At 39.7% G+C, this 20,457-nt stretch overlaps 1 protein-coding gene across 1 annotated transcript in view; it reads right to left on the minus strand.

The window, feature by feature from the left end:
- Positions 1-20,457, minus strand: part of BBOX1 (gamma-butyrobetaine hydroxylase 1) — a 59,960-nt gene that overhangs the window by 23,958 nt on the left and 15,545 nt on the right. Inside the window, exon 4 of the mRNA XM_025928950.2 lies at positions 8,919-9,117. Within this exon, the coding sequence (XP_025784735.1) occupies positions 8,919-9,117 (199 nt within the window). The remainder of the gene's footprint in view (positions 1-8,918; positions 9,118-20,457) is intronic.

Raw genomic sequence — 20,457 nt, forward strand, 5'->3', positions numbered from 1 at the left:
AATTTTTTAAATAAAGGAAAAGAATGAGCAGCAAAATAACATACCTACAGATAATACATACCAGAAGGACATGCCCTCCAAAGATAAAAAATATTCTAGTTTTCCCATTTCTAATTTCTATTTTCTATTTACAGCTACTTCTGTTGAGTCCAGAACACATTGATGAAATGATAACAATGTATGAAAAAGTAACCCAATCAGATATAGAAACTCAAGTATGGGATGATATATTCAGAAAGGAAAAGTCTTAAAAACCATTAAAAATGAAAACTAAGCTAGAAGAAATGCCCTATTGAATAAGCACAACAGATAACACCTTTGGATAATTAGAATATAAAAAGGAGAGAAACATAAATATCAAAAAAGACAAGAGATAAAGATTTGAGAGAAAGTAATACATTAAAAGGAACAGGCACAGAAGGTTTAATATATACATAATAAGAGTCCTCAAAAGAAGAAACGCAAAGTAGAGAACAAATATTAAGAGCTATGATTTTAAAAAATCTTGAAATAAAAAAAAAAAAATTTTTTTTTTTTTTTTTTTTTTTTTGAGAGACCAAACCAGACATTGCCTGGAAGAGTTGTCCCAGAACAACCAACATTAAAAGAGTCTGTAAAATCACTGGTCTTTACAGGGAAAAATCTTTTGGGCATCCACGTAAAAATATCAAGTTATTCATAAGAAAAAGAAAATGAGATTACCAATAAAAGCGTAGTGACATATTAAAGATTCTGTGAGCCAAGAACTTCATATTTAGCCAAACTGATTTTCTTTTTTTTAAATTTTTTTTCAACGTTTTTTATTTATTTTTGGGACAGAGAGAGACAGAGCATGAACGGGGGAGGGGCAGAGAGAGAGGGAGACACAGAATCGGAAACAGGCTCCAGGCTCTGAGCCATCAGCCCAGAGCCTGATGCGGGGCTCGAACTCACGGACCGCGAGATCGTGACCTGGCTGAAGTCGGACGCTTAACCGACTGCGCCGCCCAGGCGCCCCCCAAACTGATTTTCAAGTATAAAGACCTTAAGTTGCTGTCAACATGCAAGAATCTAGAGAATATTGTTCTCATGGGTCCTTCCTGAGGAATTTACAAGAGAATGGGATTCAGATGACCCAAATGAACAGAGATATGTTCACATGGCCCTGGTGCCAAGTAGTAAACTTTATTTACTAATAGAACTAATAGAGAATTTAAAAAAAGACACAGAAAATCTAAAAAATTGGGAAACTATTGTTAACTACTGCACATTTTGGTGATAATACTCTATCAGGAAAACAAGATAGTGAATACCGTAGAATTCAGGAGAGCTTTTGGGGAAAGAATTTTTCTTTCAGGAAAGATTTTTCAGGAAAGAATTTGGGGAGAAAGAGGGGTTTGTGATCCTTTGGGGTATGTGGATGGGTTCTGGAGTGACTGGTAATGTTCTATTTCTTGACCTGCATGGTGTTTCAAGAGTGTTTGGCTTATAAAATTTTATTAAGCTATACATTTGTTTTGTGTGATTTTTCTATGTCTGTATTATATTTCACCATGAGAAATGAAATTTATTTTTAATTTATTTTGAAAGGTTAATACTCCCAATAATAAAAATAAAGACAGATAGTGATAGAAAGGTAACAAGTACCTCTATAAACATAGAGAAAAATGTTATAGCAATTTCCTCCAAGGTTCTGAAGGCTTTCATCATGAAAAACTAAGAATGCAATGAATTGCAAAAAAAAAAAAAAGTTTATGAGAATTCCACCTTAAGCACATTTAGTGGTTTTCTGGGGGGGGGGGGGGGGTGTGTTAGGTCAAATTGTGCTTAATTTATTTCATCAGAACAAGATCTAGATGCTAGTTTAGATTTTTGATGTGAAAGATTAAAATATAAACTTTACCTTTTCTTGCCACAAGTTCTCTGATTCCTTGTTAACTGTCACTTTCCCTTTGCATAAACAGTTGGCTATGATTTGAATTTAACAGAGGGGATGGGAATAAATATTCCGGTGCTGTCGTCATGACTTAGTTTGACAAATTTCTATATACCCCCGTTAAATTATTCCCTTGCATCTGAGCTGTAAATGAGTAGAAGCCACATTTGATAGTTAGTAATTACTTAATCATTATTACGGCCTTAGGAATTATGGGGGGATGCTGGGTAAACTGCCATAGGAGTACAGTGCAAAGGAAAGACTCCAGAGTGTTGAATCAGGTAAACCTGGGTTTGAAGCCTGATTCTTCTGCCTCAGTTTCCTTATCTCTAAAATGGGGGTAATGGTTCTTACTGGAATTGCAAAGATTCAAGATAATGACTCTAAAGCATTGAGTTCAATACTTAGCATGTAAAAGGTGCTTCATAGACAATTATTTTCCCCCGTTCCATTACTAGCTGCCTGTCCTGGATACTCAGGGGATAACCAAGGAGGTAAGGGATGTGCCGGGGGGGTGGGGGGGGGGGGTGTTGGGGTCAGGGCTTGTGGAGAAGCAAGTGGCTTGTTAGGGTCTCAAAATTTCCTCAAGTGATTTCGAGGGGAGCATGAGACACAGAAATTATTTTTCCTTTCATTCATGAGATGACCTCATACTCAAGTGGTTTTGTTGGCAGCAACTTTAATTACTGCGAAATTGAATATTACAAAGGGAACCCCAGGGACTGTCTCTTGGCTGATAACATAAGCTGGGGTTCACAATGGCCCAGAGAACAGAGGCTGTTACTTTGCTTGGGAAACCCTAATGCTCACAAGAATACATATTTTAAAGGTTCTCTCCCTTCTACTTAAACACGATGATGGTCAGTACTAAATCTAAACAACTCACGAAGAAATCCCAGTGTGAATTTTTTTACCAAGTAGGATGGAGTTACTACAACTAATTTCAGAACTAAGACAGGTTTCCTTTGTTTTCTTCCCAAGTCTAAATTACTTTTTAGGTTGATTTTTCATAACTCAGAAGCTATTTTTATTCAAGAAGGGCTATGTGGTTTTCTCCAGCAATTTCTTGGCTAGAAACTTCACCAAAATGGGTAAACTTGTTTCATTTTGTTTTGTTTTCTTTCCCTGTTTAGTCCCCACACTTCACAAATATTTTCTGGTAACATGTGTATCAAGTAAGTAGCTATTTCAAAGTCAGGTTTGGAGGGAGTGCTAATGGTAGGAGCGATTTCTAAGGGGCCAGCTGCCAAGGAATAATCATATTTTTCACTCATACACCCTCAATCTCTAATACAACCGAATGTGTGAAATGCTGCTGGGCTGGCTTACAGAAATGCTAGCAGAAATCCAGTGAATGCTGGAAAGGATATATTCTTGTACTCCCCAGAGGCCATTTCAATATTGTTAATTCTTAACTGGCCTGGCTGGTGTATTTGACAAACAGCCCACTAGAAACATTTTAGGCTTGACATTATGTTATTCATCTGATGAAGCCTGTATGCAAGAACTGGGCAGCAGTTGTAGCCTCTTACATTTTTCCAGCAAACTTTCATCTAAAGGTTTCAAAGGGCATGCCAGGTATTAAAATAGTCCTGTAGAAAGAGAGAAGCAAGTCCTCAGGAGAGGAGAATCATAGAGCTCCAGGAAATTACATGAAAAGCTTAGATCACCTTCTCCCCTACAAATAGCCAGTGGTGGAGCCATGATTCAATTCTGATTCTCTACTGGTCCTATGGGCAGCTCTCTGGGCAGTAATGTAATACAGATGCTGTGGGGTGTTGAGACCTCAGTTCTCCCCTTAATTTTTGGAATGAAGTGTTCCAAAGTATTTATTTAAATACTTCCACTACAACATGTGACTGTATAAGTTTTATTCAATAATTATGCAGCTTCCATGCTGGTCTCCACAAGATAAAATTTGACTACCACCAAGATCCTTAAGTTTCTTTTATCCCTTTTCTTCATTGTCTCTGCCTATGTTATTCCTTATGTTAGTGTTTCAGAAAAACGTATTTTTCATTTTCACCTCATTATTCTTATTTGTCTACTCCCTGCTACATGTGTTAATGCAACTTGCTTATGCCAGCAAATAAAGCATTCTTAGAAAGAAGAAAAGCTGAAACTTCTGGACTGTATTCTGGAAAGAAGGCAGTCTTGTTAGCTAAGGTTGAAATTTGTATTCTCTTCTGCTTAACTTCCTGATGAAGAAGGGTCACTCAGAATTGCTCACAAGGTTAATTTTCTAACTAAATACCGACAATGCTAAGAAAGAACTTTTGTCATCTTGGCCAAATGAATTGCTCAATATCTTAGCATACATTCCCTTTTATTAACATTTCCTGGGTGATCCCTGTATGTCAGGCACTGAGCTAGTACTGAAGATATAACCGTGATTAGGCCACCATTTCAGCCTTCAAGGAGCTCAAAATGACAGCGACAATGGCCATGAGCTATGCAAGCCTTATTTTCAAAGATTATCCTGGCTGCTAGTTACAAGCAGAATACCTACTTAATGCCCAAAACTGGTCGTAAATATTTTTAAAAAATGGACACTGAATCCCTTCCTTCTTTGTGTGTGTCACACACACACACACACACACACACACACACACACACACACACCATTACATGTAAATATGATGTGAATAATAAAACCCTGACCTAGCCAATTTATTTCGTTTTTCTACCAGTTGGAAAAGGAATATTTTTGGAGTATGATTTTGCCCTTTCAGGGAAAACTGGTGGTTGCTAGAGAGGAGGTGAGTGGGGAAGCGCGAAGTAGATAAGGGGGATTAAGAGTACACTAATTGTGATGAGCATGGAGTAATATATAGAATTGCTTATATTGTACACCTGAAATGAATATAACACTGTATATTAATTATACATAATTTTTTACATGATTAAATAAAAATTTAGAAAAAAATATTCAGGAAGGTATTTTTATTGATTTGGGGAGAAAGTTCAGGTACATGAGATGAGGCTTTTGGCCCCACTCTATAAAACTATATTGATCCAAATTAAAGGTTTAAAAACAGGATTTGGATTTGACCTAACAAAATAATGACAAGCATCTGAGAAAATATAGATGTGGAAATGACATATACTTTTGTCCTCAAAGCTATTACCATTTTGATTTAGTATTTGAACATAATTTTAGGATTATGAAGTGCTGAATAATTATTGCATTTATCTGCTGCTTTATGTATTTTTTTAAAACATCCAGGTGTTCATCAATCATTAAGCATTTATTCCTTACCTCCCATATGCTGAAACTGTGCAAAATGCTGGAATCTACTTTTTTTTATATACCCCACTAACGCTTTAACAATTGAGAGAAGAGCTAAGAACGAAAAATAGATTTTATAATTCTTACTTTAGACCCATGCAATTCAAGTTCTCTAAACTATTTGGATGGAATCCTATTTGAATGGCAAAGTGCTAGGTGGATATTTGTTTCCCAAGCAGGGCATGTCTAAAGTAGCACCACCCTATTATTATTTTTGGCATCTAAGCAAGAGTAGAAACCAGGATCTTGGAGAAATCTACACGGAATGCAAAGTTGCCCTTTAACCTTCCTCTCCCTGCTTTCCTTTCTCTATCCTTCTCCTATTTCTGGCAGTCCCCTCTCTCCATTATTTATTGCCTTCATTTATTCATTCCATTCACTCACTCACCTGCCAGTTACTTTTTCAAACAAGAGTAAGGCACTTTGCCAGTGGAGAAACAAAGCTATGAAAAAGAGAGACCATGGTTAAGGCAACTACTGATTGTTATAAAGAGAAGTCATGTCCAGGCACTACCACAGTACAAAGAAGAACATGAAAAATGCCACTTCATGTACATAATTGTGAGAGTTGGGAGGATAGAAAGCACCCAAGCTCTATACCAACAGAGACCTGCCTTCTCTTAAAGTACCCCTGCTCTCAACCAAAGGTTTTCACCTTTGCTACACATGAGAATCGCCTGTAAAGTTTTAAAAAGTCCTGGTACTCAGATCACATCCAAATCCTGTTTTGAAAAATCTCTGGAGACTGGGCCCAAATGTCAGCATTTTTTAAATTGGTTATTCCAATGTGCAACCTCAGTGGAGAATTATTGCTCTAAATATCCCTTCTTTTAAATCCCATGTTACAGAAACTTTAATATCGCTTTCCACATGATTGTGGGAAGGAGCAGAAAAGGAAAATAACTTGAGGAAAACACTTACTTTTCTCATCCTCTTAATAAAAAGCAAACAAGCAAACAAATACAAACAAAGCAACAATAGCAAAACTGTCCTCTTCTTTAAGTTCTTGCGGTAAAGAATAAAAAATTACCACCACCACCACCACCAACAATAGAGATCTTGGTAATCAGTTGTAGATGTAGCAGTGAGGTGGGCAGAAAGGCATTTCTTAGCATGTGGTATAGCTTGAGAGCTTCAGGAGACAGATGTGACCTCTGCACAGAGGATGAGGTGGAATAGGGCTAACCCTGTCTGGTTAGATGCAAAGGTCTTGGACAAACAAAGTGTAACAGTAGCAGAAGGTCTGATCTGTTTTTGACAACCAACTTTGAATATTTATTTCAATAAATTTCACAATGTTAGATCAGGGGCCAAATTATCAAGCCTTTTTAGGATTTGTAACAACAAAACAAAACGAAATGTAAGTTATGAATCAGGACAAAGAATCTGACTCTAAATGTGAGGGATGGGGGTGAGTATTAGAAAACTATAACAAAGACCACCCCCCGCCCCGGATTTGGCTGCAGTTGTGCAATTATGAAATGGGTTGCATAGATACAAAAAGTGTCTTGTCAGTAAATAAAAATTGAGTAAAAGAACATAGAAGAGATCTAGTTTGAAGTGTTCTGTTTATGTCTGGTGCCTAAAAGCATCCTTTGCATGTTCTAGCTTTATATCATCAATAGTGAGGTGGATTAGGAAACCTGTGGATAAAACAGACCCCAGTTATAACTCTGTTTTTTTTTTTGTTTTGTTTTGTTTTGTTTTTTTACTACCTGTGAAAACTTGGGTTATAGTTGAATTCTCTGAGCTTCAGTTTCCTTATCGGTGTACAGGTGGATAATATCTGTGTCAGAAAATTATCAACATTAAAAAAAGAACAAATATTGGGTTGAGGCTCTTAATAATTTCAAGGCTTTTCCACCTCTTTCCTTTGTCTTTTGTTACTGATATAATCTCTAGAACAGCTTAAATTCTTGTAGATGTAGGGGAGAGAACAATCTTGACGTAATTTTGCTAATGGTGGAAGTAAATTCTTGGGGTGGGGTGGAGTCTGGGTCTTCTAAGCCTAAACATGATAGAGTCTTCTGCCATGATTCAACTTTTTTTTTTTTTAAGTTTATTTATTTATTTTGAGAGAGAGAGAGAGAGAGAGAGAGAGAGAGAGAGAGAGAGAGAGCGAGCAGGGAAGGGACAGAGAGAGAGGGAGGGAGAGAATCAATCCCAAGCAGGTTCCACACTGTCAGCACAGAGCCCAACATGGGGCTCAAAGTTGTGAACCTGTGAGTTCATGACCTAAGCCGAAATCAAGAGTCAGACGTTTGACCAGCTGAGCAACCCAGGTTCCCCTGCTGTGAATCAACTTGATCAAATCAGTGGGGGCAAGTGGTGGGATATTTTTGAATCCTCTGTTTATCTATGTCTGTAGAGTCTTGCAAGAGGATCTTACTCTAGATTAGGGATGGCAAACTCAAGGGCAGGCAGGGCCCTTGTAGGTCTGAGGTGGGGGTGGGGTTGGGGGGCGGAATTTGTGCAACTGGAGAGTGAGAACATGCTCCCTTCAAGCAGATGGTTGCCATGTAGGGATTTAGCCTCAGTTGTTGCCAGATTTGATTTTTCAAGAAAAGTCAGATCCATATTTAATGTAAAATCTCCCACTTTTTAAGCGTTGACAACGAATTCTATTTTCTTTCAACATCCTGTGGGCCAAATAAAACATATCTGAATACAGCCTGTGTGCTACCAGTTTTGCAACCTTTGGATTTTGAAGGTTCTTTTCGCTCCCGTTGTGCTCTGCTCAAGCAGAGCCCAAGAGCAATTGTATACATCACAGGAAGGGTTCACCCTACAGATTAGAAATACAGTAATATCCCCACTTGTACCTAAGTGTTTCCTGTTGTGAGTGTTTCTTATCCATAATTAATGTTACCTCCCAGGTAATTCTTATGCAAACAGCTTCTTGTTTCAAAGTTAAAGTCAGTTACATTTCCTGTTACTTGCTGAAGTGCATAGACCTAATTTTCTGCAGGTTACTTTTATCTTTTTTTTTTTTTTTTTAACACATCTGGTGGGCGGCTTTAAATTCCCCAGGGCCCTACTTTATTTTGCACTGAGTCTTGGGTGGTAAAACTTTAATGAACTTTCAGTATTTATAAAAATCTTGGAGAAACACAGTCTTCCATCCCACCTGCTGTGAACTGAATTGTGCCCTCCCCCAAATCCCATGGTGAAGCCCTAACCACCAATATGAGTGTATTTGGAGAAAGAGCCTTTAAGGAGGTGAATAAAGTTAAATGAAGTTGTAAGGCTGGGGCTCTTCTTTAGGACTGGTGTCCTTATAAGAAGAGGAAGAGACACCAACAATGCAGGTACAGAGAGGAAAGGCCATCTCCAAGTCACAAAGAGAGCTCTCACCGGAAACCAAACCTGCCAGCACCTTGATCTTAGACTTCTGGCTTTCAGAACTGGGAGGAAATAAATAAATTTCTGTTGTTTAAGCGACCCAGTCTATGGTATTCTGTTAGGGTAGCCCTAGCAAACTAACACACCATCCATCACTAGCCTGTCTTTGATGTCTGATGTCTTAGGGCTTTTAGGATCCCTTAAGATTTCAGTTATTCTCAGGGAAATCCCACTTTTAGATTCACCTTCTCATCTGACTTCCTGTTCATGGCATTATGGAAATTTTGTATCTCCAGTCAAAAGTGTCCCCCTTCTGGGAAATATATCAAACTTTACATATAATGGCAGAATACAGACTATTTGGTGACTCACCCATAAAATGTAAGGTAAAGGAAACCAATCCTTTTCCCAAGTTTTAAAACTTCTCCCCGTTTGTCAGATGCTCCTGTGAGTCGTACTATGCCTACTTTCTTGAGGCTGGAGAGCCACTTGTATGCATGTTCATCATCTTTTAAAACATCTTCAAAATCCAGTGTAGGTAGCTGGAGCTCTGAGCCCCAGTACTGACATTCTGTGAACAAGAAAAGAAAGAAACCAGGTGGGGTTACATTGTGTTTATATAAAATGAGAATCTCCGAGAAGGGGATAGTTCATTGAAGCTGACCTTTGATTTATCATGGAATTTACAGAATTTCAGTCATATTAGGAATACCCAGGTTACCAGATTTTCTTCCCTGGAGACATGCCAATCTACTATATACCTCCTGCCTACCATTGCCTGACCCATGACAGGTATTCACTATACCTCATGTGTTGAGGGAATGTTTAACTTGTGGATAGCTCTTGATCTGTATGTCCTTAGGGCTTCTCTGCCTGGACTCTGCTTGGAAATAATGCTGAAATATTGTGTGTTTTAATCACCAAGTAGCATTGCTCAACTCCAAATAAATGATAAAATCTGAATGATGGACTTAGAACAGCATATGCGTATTTCTGGAGGTGGGAGGAGTGTTTGCCTTGGTAGGTACAACTTCTTCCTCTTACTTCACTTGATAAGAAGCTTTCTCTGAGGCCAAATCATTCTTTGGAGTCAACAAAAACAGTCCATAGGGACAAAAAAGTGAAAGGTGTGGTCATAGGATGCATAAAAGATGCATTTTATGTAGACCCTTTGATGATAATGCCACACCAGATAAAGTCAAATCCCTCATGATCAAATGCTCATAAAAAATGTTTACTTAAGAAACAGAAAGGAAAACAAAGGGAAGAAAATAATTTGCTTGCCAACCAGGCTCTCCTAAAGGAGGCGGAACGCAAAGATGTCATTTTGCCAAGGGAAATAACTCAGATATTAGCAACTGCATTCAGGAAATACCCAACTCTAGTTAATCCATTTGATTTCTTCATTTTTGGAAGAAAGTGTTTGCCTTAGGAAGGCAAACCTTCCTAACAAGTGACAGAATGAGATCTTACTATCTCAATTATCATCCTGAGCAATGCTTCAATCTTCTAACTGGGGGAACCTATGGCACGTTACAGAAAACAACCCCAAAGCCCCCACTTGAAGAATGAGGAATGGGTCAATGTTCCCGTGCAGTAGTTGTAGACTGGAAATCATTCCCCCTTTGATGTCAACATGGCTGTTTCTGCAGACACAGGGATTTCTTAGGAGTCACATGGTACTTTACAAGTGAAAAGGTCCCAGCAGGTTCAGGAGATCACTTCCTGAACTTCCACCAGCTAGTTAGCCACCAGCTAAACAGCCACATGCAGCTGGTACCGTGTGAGAGAGGACATGAACAGGGGGAAGAACACAGAGGCAGAGGGGCCTGGGTTTACATCATTGGGTTGCATCTTGCCAGCTAGTTTCTTAGTGTCTTTTCTGAGCTGCCGCCTCTTGAGTTACAAAACGCCCATGGTTACATCTACCTTGCAGGTCATTTGTTGACCACGCAGTGAGTTAATGCAAGTAGCCTCGTTCAGTGCCTGGCACATAGCAGACCAGTGCTGCTACTACATTTGCTGAGTACTTTCAAGATGGCGGGCACAGTGCTGGGTGCTTCCCATATATTATTTCTTTTAATGTCCACAATATAAATATGCAATAGATGCTTTCAGCATTCCCAAACTATAGAAGAGGGAGCAAAGATCCAAGTCATGCAGAGCTAATGATTTGCAGAGCTGGTTAGTCAGATCCAGGCAACAAATTCCAGAGTCTGTAATTTTAACAACTACACATAAAATAAACAAGTGATGCCTTAAAATGCTGTTGTCGCATATGAGAGAACAGATGTGTGAATGTCTATTGCTTATTCTGTCCCTTATAAAGGAAATCTACCAGATAAAAAAGAAAGGAAAGCATGTTACAATTAGGACCACGTTGTCTGAACTTGTTTAAGCACTGGTGTTTAAAGGTAAACCCTGAATGTAACACTGAGTGCTAATTATGCTGGAATTAAAAAAAAAAAAGTTAAAGATAAACTTTGGCTCCTAGTCCTGATTTTAAATGCAGCAAAAAACATGATGAGTAGGTTTTGTGGCACAACACTGCAACATTGCTGTCCATCTTTTGTGAAATGAACCAAGAATTAAAAACCAGCTAGCTTCTTTCTTTAATGTATGCCAGTGCATTTCAGGGGTCCACGCTGGTTTACTTTTACTTAAGGCCATTATCACTTTCCAGAGAATGTCAGCGATGGTGTATCAGGGAAATATAATACATAGAGATTGAAAAAGACATTTTCCCAAGATGTAAATGTTTTAAAAACTTTGAGTTCGCATTTTGACTACTTTGTGGTTTCAAGGAGGATCTCCTTAGGGCACACACTATGTACATCTCTATACATTTATAGTATGTTTTAATGAGTTTTTGTTTCTACAGGAGTCATTTTCCCACTACAGAATCACCCACACACATGCACAGCTGCGCATGCAAACACACACTATTCTTTGTTTTAAAAGCACGGGATGACTTAGGTTCTTTCAGTAAATATGTTGTTACTCTTTACATGTATAAAATTAACCATATTCACACTGGGACTCCAGTAGGAAGCAAGGCTGACTACGCATAGCATATCCTCCACAATTTCAGATTTATAAGAGTTGACTATCAGAAGGTGGTTACAATGCCTTTTAAGTTCTGCAAAGTTCACAATTTTCCAACTATAGCTCTCATCCTGGCACGCCATAGAAAGTGCTTTACAAAAATCAGCAACCAGGGGCTACAGCTCATTATAGAACCTGTGTTCTACTGTGAGCCACTCATACACTCAGTCTGCTAAGTGTGATTTTTCAGAGATAACACGGTGACCAACCAGTTTCTAAATTCATCATAGCATCCACGATATAAAATACTCTACTTTGCAGGGAGAACCACATTTCAATAAATCCACCTAAAATCGTTTCATGATATCTGCACAGAAACTTTAACATTGAAAACCCAGTTTAAAAGTGTTTCCCCAGTCTCTCCCAACTACAAAACATAACTACAGGGGACTCCGGAGAAAATACGTTTGACTAGAGTAAATCATTTGTCAGGTGAATACATTAAAAGCAAATTTAAATTTCACACTTGGATCTGGATACATAAACGGTATGGAAAATGACGGAATATTTAAGGCATGAACCACCCTTTCTAATTTAACTTATGGCCTTACTAATAAATACTTCCTTGAACATGTGCTTCACACATCATAAAATTTATGAACCAAGCTCCATGCTGGCTTTCAAGGAACCATTTGTACAAGGTTTCCTTTTCACAGGGAGGCATCGCATTCCTGGATCCTGAGTTGTATTTCAAAAAAAGGAAAAGACACAAAGAAGCTCTTTAGTTAAAGGCTCATGAGTACAGCATGCTGGGTTGCAATGTGTTATTTGGAGTTTAGAACCTTCTGTCCACCTGCACTGACCTGTGCTTTTGGCTCTGAACTAGCTCGTCTAATAGGCTGAAGATCAGTCAAACTCTTTTTTTTTTTTTTTAATTTTTTTTTTAACGTTTATTTATTTTTGGGACAGAGAGAGACAGAGCATGAACGGGGGAGGTGCAGAGAGAGAGGGAGACACAGAATCGGAAACAGGCTCCAGGCTCTGAGCCATCAGCCCAGAGCCCGACGCGGGGCTCGAACTCACGGACCGCGAGATCGTGACCTGGCTGAGGTCGGACGCTTAACCGACTGCGCCACCCAGGTGCCCCAATCAAACTCTTACTATCTTTTCCTGTAAATACTTGGCAGGGGCCCAGCCAAAACCAAAATCTGACCCCAGTAGAGGAAAAGTACCTCGGTGGAACTAGGACTTCGAGTCTCTTTTCTGTGCTAAGGGGATCCTGCGCCTTTAGACATTATTTTACTTCTTGTCGGGTGAACTCGACAGGTCTCAAGAATCTGATCACTTGTCCTCTCAGACTGAGATCTTCCAGAAGCTGACCTGAGATGAGGATTTGAATGCAAGCAATGTATTAAGGAGGTATCCTGTGGAAGAACTAATAGTGGGGGAAGCAAGATAGAGAAGGAAGCCTCTGGAAACCACTAAAAAATTTTTTAAGTGTATTTATTTATTTTGAGAGAGATGGAGACAGAGAGAGAGAGAGAGAACATGCAGGCAAGAAGCAAAGAGGAAGAGAGAATATCCCAAGCAGGCTCCACATCACCAGTGCAGAACCCGACGTGGGGCTTGGGCTCACAAACCACGAGATCATGACCCGAGCCCAAGTCAAACGCTCAACTGAGGAACCACCCAGGTGCCCCAGAAAACCATTTCAATGAATGGTTAAGGGAACTGCTGGCCCTCATGGCAATACTGTAGATGATACTGCACAGTCGTCCCACCCAGGGGCAAGGAAGCTGGGGTGTGCAGGCCACCCATGGCCACGCCTCATTGGCTGCTTCTCTAGGCATTCACTCCTGGGTCTTTCTGGCCTTCTCTGTGTGTTAGCCAAGCGCGTTCCTCAGGCAGAGAAAGGCCTCTAGCAGAGTGTCAGGGTGGCAGTTGTGCACTAGAAGGTGGCAGGCGTGCATAAGAGCACTGAGGGTCTGTGGCGGGGCACTCTGCGATGCCCTCCTTTGGGGTCTGTAAGAATGGGCTCGAAGTCTGTCTTCTGTGGTCCCTTGGCATTAAAACACACTTCAGTCACAGTGCTTACCACATTATGCTGAAATAAGCTTGCACTTACTCAACACATATTTGTTGAAAGCCTAGCTATGCAAAAGAGATCACATTTAGTGAATAAAAATAGATGTGATTGCTGCCCTTGGGAGGGAAAAAGTGGCTAAGCAAGGAAGCAAACAAACACCTAAAAGTAAACATTGTCGCAAGTGCTATGGAGGCAACAAACGGGGTGAATGTCTTCCAGTAAACAGTTATTGGGAGCAGGATGGGGAGCATTTTTAGACCTGGCAGTTAAGGAAGGTCTCACAGAAGAGATGTTACTTAAGTCAGAGCCCAGGGGGTGAAAGAAGGCAGTTATGCAAAGGGCAGGGAGAAAAGAATCCCAGTGGGAGGGACAGTAGGAAGAGGGGGAATCTCTAATCTTGTTGGGGGAGCTCAGAGTTACTGGGCCTAGAACCCAAGCAAAGGGGATGGTAACAGATTAAATGGAAAAGTAAGCAAGGGTCCGTCAGGACTTCTCTCTCTCTTTGACTAGATTGCAAATTCCTTGCAAGGGACAGAGAGCATGTCCTATATGTTTATTTCCTCACCACTACTGCCCCCTTCTCTCCCCTCCCCCAACCCCAGCATATAGCCCAAGGCTGGCACCCAGTAGATTTTCAGAAAACTAATATGTTCTGTGTCCTAAACAAACCTTTGCCTTTTTTCCCTTTTGCTTGTTTTCTAATGAGGACTAGAGACTGGTAGCAACCCCTGAAAGTTGACTGTGTCTGAGTACTCTTCAGAATTTTAGAAGATGGAGAAATCCATAAAACCTTTTCCCTAGGTGATAATCCCAACAAACTCGAAAAGTCTCCCCAAGGATGTATGAAACATGCTTCTACACAAGTTTATGTTGCTTGAAAGGAGAGAAATACGTTTTTGTTTTGGACCGTTAGGTACCTGGTACCTGGTATATTCTATATGCTCAGCCCTATGACAACAGTGACCTTCTAGTTGGAGAAACCAAGAACACATAAAACCAGGCAGGGACACTAAAAGGCCAGGTGTGAGGAGTACTTGAAAATAGAGCTAACGTTTATCGAGCCCTTATGATTCCAGACACTCTCGTAAGCACTCTGTATGGATTAATTCATATAATCCTTACAACAACCCCATCACAGAGGTTCTAGTATTATTCCCATTTTATAGATGAGGGGACAGGTCTAAGGATTTTCAATAATTTGTGCAATATCTCACAGCTCATACATGTCAGAGCTGGGAGGCCACACAAATAATTTGATTACAGATATTCCAAAATTCAGTTTTACCCTCTGCTCTTGCTGTGACTGTCCCCTCTGACATGCCTGAAAAGGTTCTGGAAAACCATCTTGATCGCTTTCAATTATGTACACTGCATGCATCTTCCTGTGGAGAAACCCATACTGGTTCCAGACGGCTCCAGCTGTCACAAGCTGCTTCTTTATGCTGAGGCACAGTCTACCTTTGTCGCCTTGCTTTTAGGTGCTAATTCTGTGCTCCATAATCACACAGTATATGACAGTCTTGGAGATGCATACAAAGACAGCTACTGTGCTAAGTTTTTCTAAGCCCAAATAGCTTTTTTATTCCCCAGGTTTTTCAAGTTTTATGGCTTCTGAGCCCTGCCCCTAGGCTCTCTGCTCTCCAATGTACGATGTGTTCTGAGTTTGCTGATGCTCTCCAACAGCACTGGTGTCTTGAATCAGACGCAATACCATAGATGTGGTCTGGCCCATATCTGCATGGTGGGCTCACTACCACATTTGCATTCACGTGACCCAAATCCAATGAATCCTTTTTGGCTGTCTCAACCCTGTTAACTCCAATCAACTTTTCAGTCAGCACAAGTGTGTAAAAATTGTCTGTCAGTTATGTCTTCATTTTCTGAAGCTAGCTCACTGAGAATGTGTGAAGCACATGTAGAGATGAAGATACAGGTCTAATTTGATAGGGACATTGTATCAGAGTTAATAGCTCGAGGTCTGAAGGTGACAGACCTGGATTCAATTCTGAATTCTGATACTTCCCATCTGCAAGCACTTCAGAAAGTGATACATTCTCAGGGCATTTGGGTGGCTCAGTCAGTTAAGCATCCGACTTCAGCTTGGGTCATGGTCTCACATTTCATGGGTTCAAGCTCCATGTCAGGCTCTGTGCTGATGAGAGCCTGCTTTTGATCCCCTCTCTCCCTCTCTGCTCCCCCCCCCCCACTTGTGCCCTCTCTCTCTCTCTCTGTCAAAATAAGTAAATAAACTTAAAAAAACGGAAGTAATATACTCTCTCAGCTCAATTACTTCGTCTGGAAAATACAGGATGAAAATGACCTGCAGGGTTGTTATGAAATTTGAATGATATGCTATCTATGAACAATTTAACATGGTGTACCTGATTAAATCTGCACATGAACCAGAGCAGCCAGATGTGAACGTGGCTGAAGGAACACACACCACGATGACTGACCTTATTGCATGTCCCTAATGTCTGCTTAACTCTCTTACTAGCTGATCATTTCTCACATTCTCTAGCCTCAAACCTTCCACTCCCTCCTCCCACTTAGGCTCAGCTGTCAGCTTTGCCTTTTATTTCAGTGGAAAAATAGAACTCCGAAGAGAACTTCCAAATATTTCCACCACCATAGGCACCAACCGGCCAGTGTCCATGTCCTTATGGCATGTGATGTGTTGTAGATATATTTGTAAATTTACCAATGTGTATTACATATATATATTACATATATATTTGTAAACTTGTCTTTCTCTACCGGACTGTCAACTCCCTATAGACAGAATCTTTGTCTGTTTTGTTCACCACTTCATCTCCAACACCTAGAACAGTACCTGTTCTAAAATGTAGAAGACACATATTTGCTGAATGAATTCATAGTACATGGTGGGTGTTCAATAAATGACATCTTTATTAATATTAGTTTTTCCCAAGATTAGTTATTCCCCAGCTGGCTAGTGGGGAAGAGAGTCAAACACACAGATAATGACCATTCAGTGCAATAATTGCAGTGACACAGAGATAGGAGCCCACATGAATCGCAGCCACCATACATACAGGTGAGAGTGATAGAATGGTATTTCATAGAACAGATACTCTTTAGTCAAATCTTGACTCCGCTATGTATTGTCTCTTTGACTTTGGACTAGCTATTTAATTTCTATCGTTTTCCCCTTGTGTAAAATAGTTATAATGATGCTGCCTTTGTGAGGTTGTTGCTAGGACTAAATAGAGCAATAAATATTAGGTGCTGAGCTCAGCACCTGACACAGAGCAGTGCTTTTAAAAATGTAAAGAAGGAAGATTGGTGAAAGACTAGGAGCAGAGATAGAGGAAGAAGAGGGTGTATGATGTTGGTAGTTTAGACAGAGGGTTGGCAGTGGAGGCAGTGAGATGTGGATGGATTCTAGATTATTTTGATAATAGGGCTAATGGGTTTTCTCGATAGATTGGGTGTGTAGTAAAACAGACAGAGGAGTCAAGGGTGATCCTGCTGCCAGAGAACTGGTGTTGCCTCAACTAAGATGGGAAAGAGTGGAGCAGGATTCTGTAAGACCATCTGTTCCCATCAGGGGGGCTGTCTTTCTGCTGGCTTCCTCATTTTTTCCTTATTGCTCCAAGGAAATCACTTTATAAATTCCCGTTTGGTTGTCCATCGTTTATTTGACCTGATCAATTTATTCTGGGCTAGAAGCTCCTATTATGTCCTATCGAAGATAGAGCTTAGAGATTCTGTGCTTCTTTCCTGTATGAACACATTGTTCTTTTTAGATTCCTTCCCTTTATCTTCATTACTGAGATTATCTACTTTTATTTAAAAAAATTTTTTTAATGTTTATTTATTTTTGAGAGATAGAGAGACAGAGCACAAATGGGGAAGGGGTAGAGAGAGAAGGAGACACAGAATCTGAAGCAGGCTCCAGGCTCTGAGCTGTCAGCACAGAGCCCGACGTGGGGCTCAAACTCACAAACCACGAGATCATGACCTGAGCCAAAGTCAGATGCTCAACTGACTGAGCCACCCAGGCACCCTGAGATTATCTACTTTTCAATGGTCATGAAATTGTAGCTAGTTTGGATCAGGGATTTTTTTTTTTCATCAAAGGATCTAGTTCATACATGGAATATAATATATCTGCTAATGGCTGGCATTTTCATCTGTAGCAACCCTTAGCTAATAGATAACAGCCACTTCCAATTTCGCTGATCACCTCAGCTTCAGTAAACATTTCTACATCCCTGATTGGAATTAAGTTGATAGTTGCTCAGTCTTTTCACTGTCTTCCTTAAATTTATTTAAATGAAACTATCTGCCAGGTAGATGAAATTTTGGCTCAGACTTCAAACCAATGTCTGAGCGATTAAAATCCTTTTCATGGCAACAGTTCACCTCCAAGCCACTCTTATGTGTTTAGTCAGGAATAAGACATGATTATTCTCTATGTAAGGGGAACTCAAGCATAAGACTTTGTCATGCCATTATTGTTTATTTCCCCTTCTGTCCTTACCCAAATACTCTTTGCTACACCTCTGCTCCTATGTTCATGGCTGACTAAATTGGAGAAAAAAGGGAACAAGTACTTACATTTTATCATTTATTCTTCACATTCCCAAACTGAGAGTTATTGCTTTCTTTTTGTTTTGTTTTGTTTTAGATTTTTTAAATGTTTATTTATATTTTGAGAGAGAGAGAGAGAGGCAGACTGCAAGTGGGGGAGGGGCAGAGAGAGAGAGGGAGAGTCAGACTCGGAAGCAGGCTCCAGGTTCTGAGCTGCCAGCACAGAGCCCGATTCAGGGCCTGAACCCACCAACCGTGAGATCATGACCTGAGCCGACGTCAGACGAACAACCAACTGAGCCAACCAGGTGCCCGTGGTTTTTTGTTTGTTTGTTTGTTTGTTTGTTTTTTACATATGGAAAAAGTGAAGTTCAGGTCATTTATGAAACTAAGTCAAGTCATACAGCAGAGAGTCAAAGCCAGCTTTGCTGACTCCAAAGCCAGTTCTCATTACGTAACACAGTGTTGTTTCACAGGTGAAGAGTGGTCTCAACATACCACACTTCATTTTCTGTCTCGACAAATTCTAACAGAACTGTTTTTGAAAAATGTGTAGGTTTCCGTTGTTATGTTACAGGCTTGCATTTTAGTATTGCCAGGGAAATAAGGTCTATTCTGGGCTTTCCTTCTCATCTGTAGTTTGTAATTTGGCTTAGGGATAATATAAACAGAGGGTGGAATTGTTGGCAAAGGGCTTCACTGGGATGTGAGGTGGGTCTTGCAGAATGAATGGGTGAAGTCTGTGCAGACAGGAAGAATGGAATAAGTGATGGAGGAAACAGTCAGAGCTTGGACAAAAGTAGGGATCTACATGGATGTGGAGGGGCACCAGATTGTGGGATGTGGGCTTAAGAGTTTATCGTGCTGCAGTGAGACATCGGAGCAAGGGGGAAGGGAGATGAAGATAGGCATCAGGAAGAACACCTTGCAGGGCTGTGCAAGGTGGGTGTGAATAGAGGCCATGTTGTTTCAGTAAGCAGGCCATGAGATAATAAAAAGCTCCAACTAAGCTGTTGGAAAGAGGGACAACCTATGTAATTCCTTCCCCCATAACCTGTTGAGTATCAGTCTTCTCTGGGCAAGCGGGCAATGTGCATAGAAACGTGATGGCCAGTGGAAGAAAAGGAGAAAGAATTTCAATAACAGAATTCTGCATTGTTTTTCTTTCTTTTTGTAAACTGATGTACTGTTCAAGAGGGTCAAGCCCCTCTCAGGGATGTTCTCTAGTTATTTATAGCTGCTTTTGAGAGAACAATGTGAAGATGACATGAGTATATATATAAAGTGCAACATTGCTTTTCACCCAACCTGGCACCACTTAAGAAGGTGAGTAGGTACCATTTCTATCTACAGATGAAGATTTGGGGCTATGGAAAAGTAAGTGGCTCAAAATCACAGACCTAACAAGGCCTAATAGGGTCAAGAGCACTCATATTTTAGTGCTATGTTGCTCTTTTGATTAAGACCAAAGTTACAGATTGAGAAAAATACAAAATTTTGACAAAATAAATAAAGTTAAAGAATCCACTGAATGGAGTAGAGCTTAAAAATTATTATTTTTTAATTTACTAAGTTAGAAGTTAGACAAATTAACAGAATGTATAAATAGCAACATCATTTTTTGACATCTTTTTTTTCCTATAGGGATAAGACAATTGAAAAAACATCAATCAAATTTTTTTCCACTGACATATTTGAAAGTTTGGGATTGGAATTTCAAAAAAGAAATTTTTTGTGTGTGGTATTTAATTTCTCAAAATATTTTTAAAATTCTGAATGCTAGGTGATTGCTTTCATGTTTATTTAATAGAGAAATTAAATATAATTCAATAGATTTTTAATGTGATGATATTTCAAGGAAGAAATTTAAGTATAAGGAAGATATCTATTATCCCAAAACTAACGTTTTGTGTTTAAATGTTCTGTCATCTTGAAGAAGCGAAGTGGAACCAGAAGTGAGAAGTAGTAGTTTTTTAGTCATTTGCCCTATCTTTTTTTTTGATGGGCAAATCTTCCAATGTGTAGGCACTAGCAAAGAGGACAGGTTAAGTATATAACTTATGTGTAGGTTTGGCAAAAGTGAGCCTGGCATATGAAGCAATCTAATTTCACTTCTTGAAATTATCACCATTTGGAATTTTCTAAATTTATAAATTCAAAATTTGCAGTCCAACTGCCATATGTTATAAAATTCACTTCTGGGCTATAAGAAAAAAACAAGCC

The sequence above is a fragment of the Puma concolor genome, chromosome D1 (genome assembly GCF_028749965.1).
Source record: "Puma concolor isolate L17-30 chromosome D1, mPumCon1.1.hap2, whole genome shotgun sequence".
In the NCBI taxonomy this organism is placed as follows: Eukaryota; Metazoa; Chordata; class Mammalia; order Carnivora; family Felidae; genus Puma; species Puma concolor.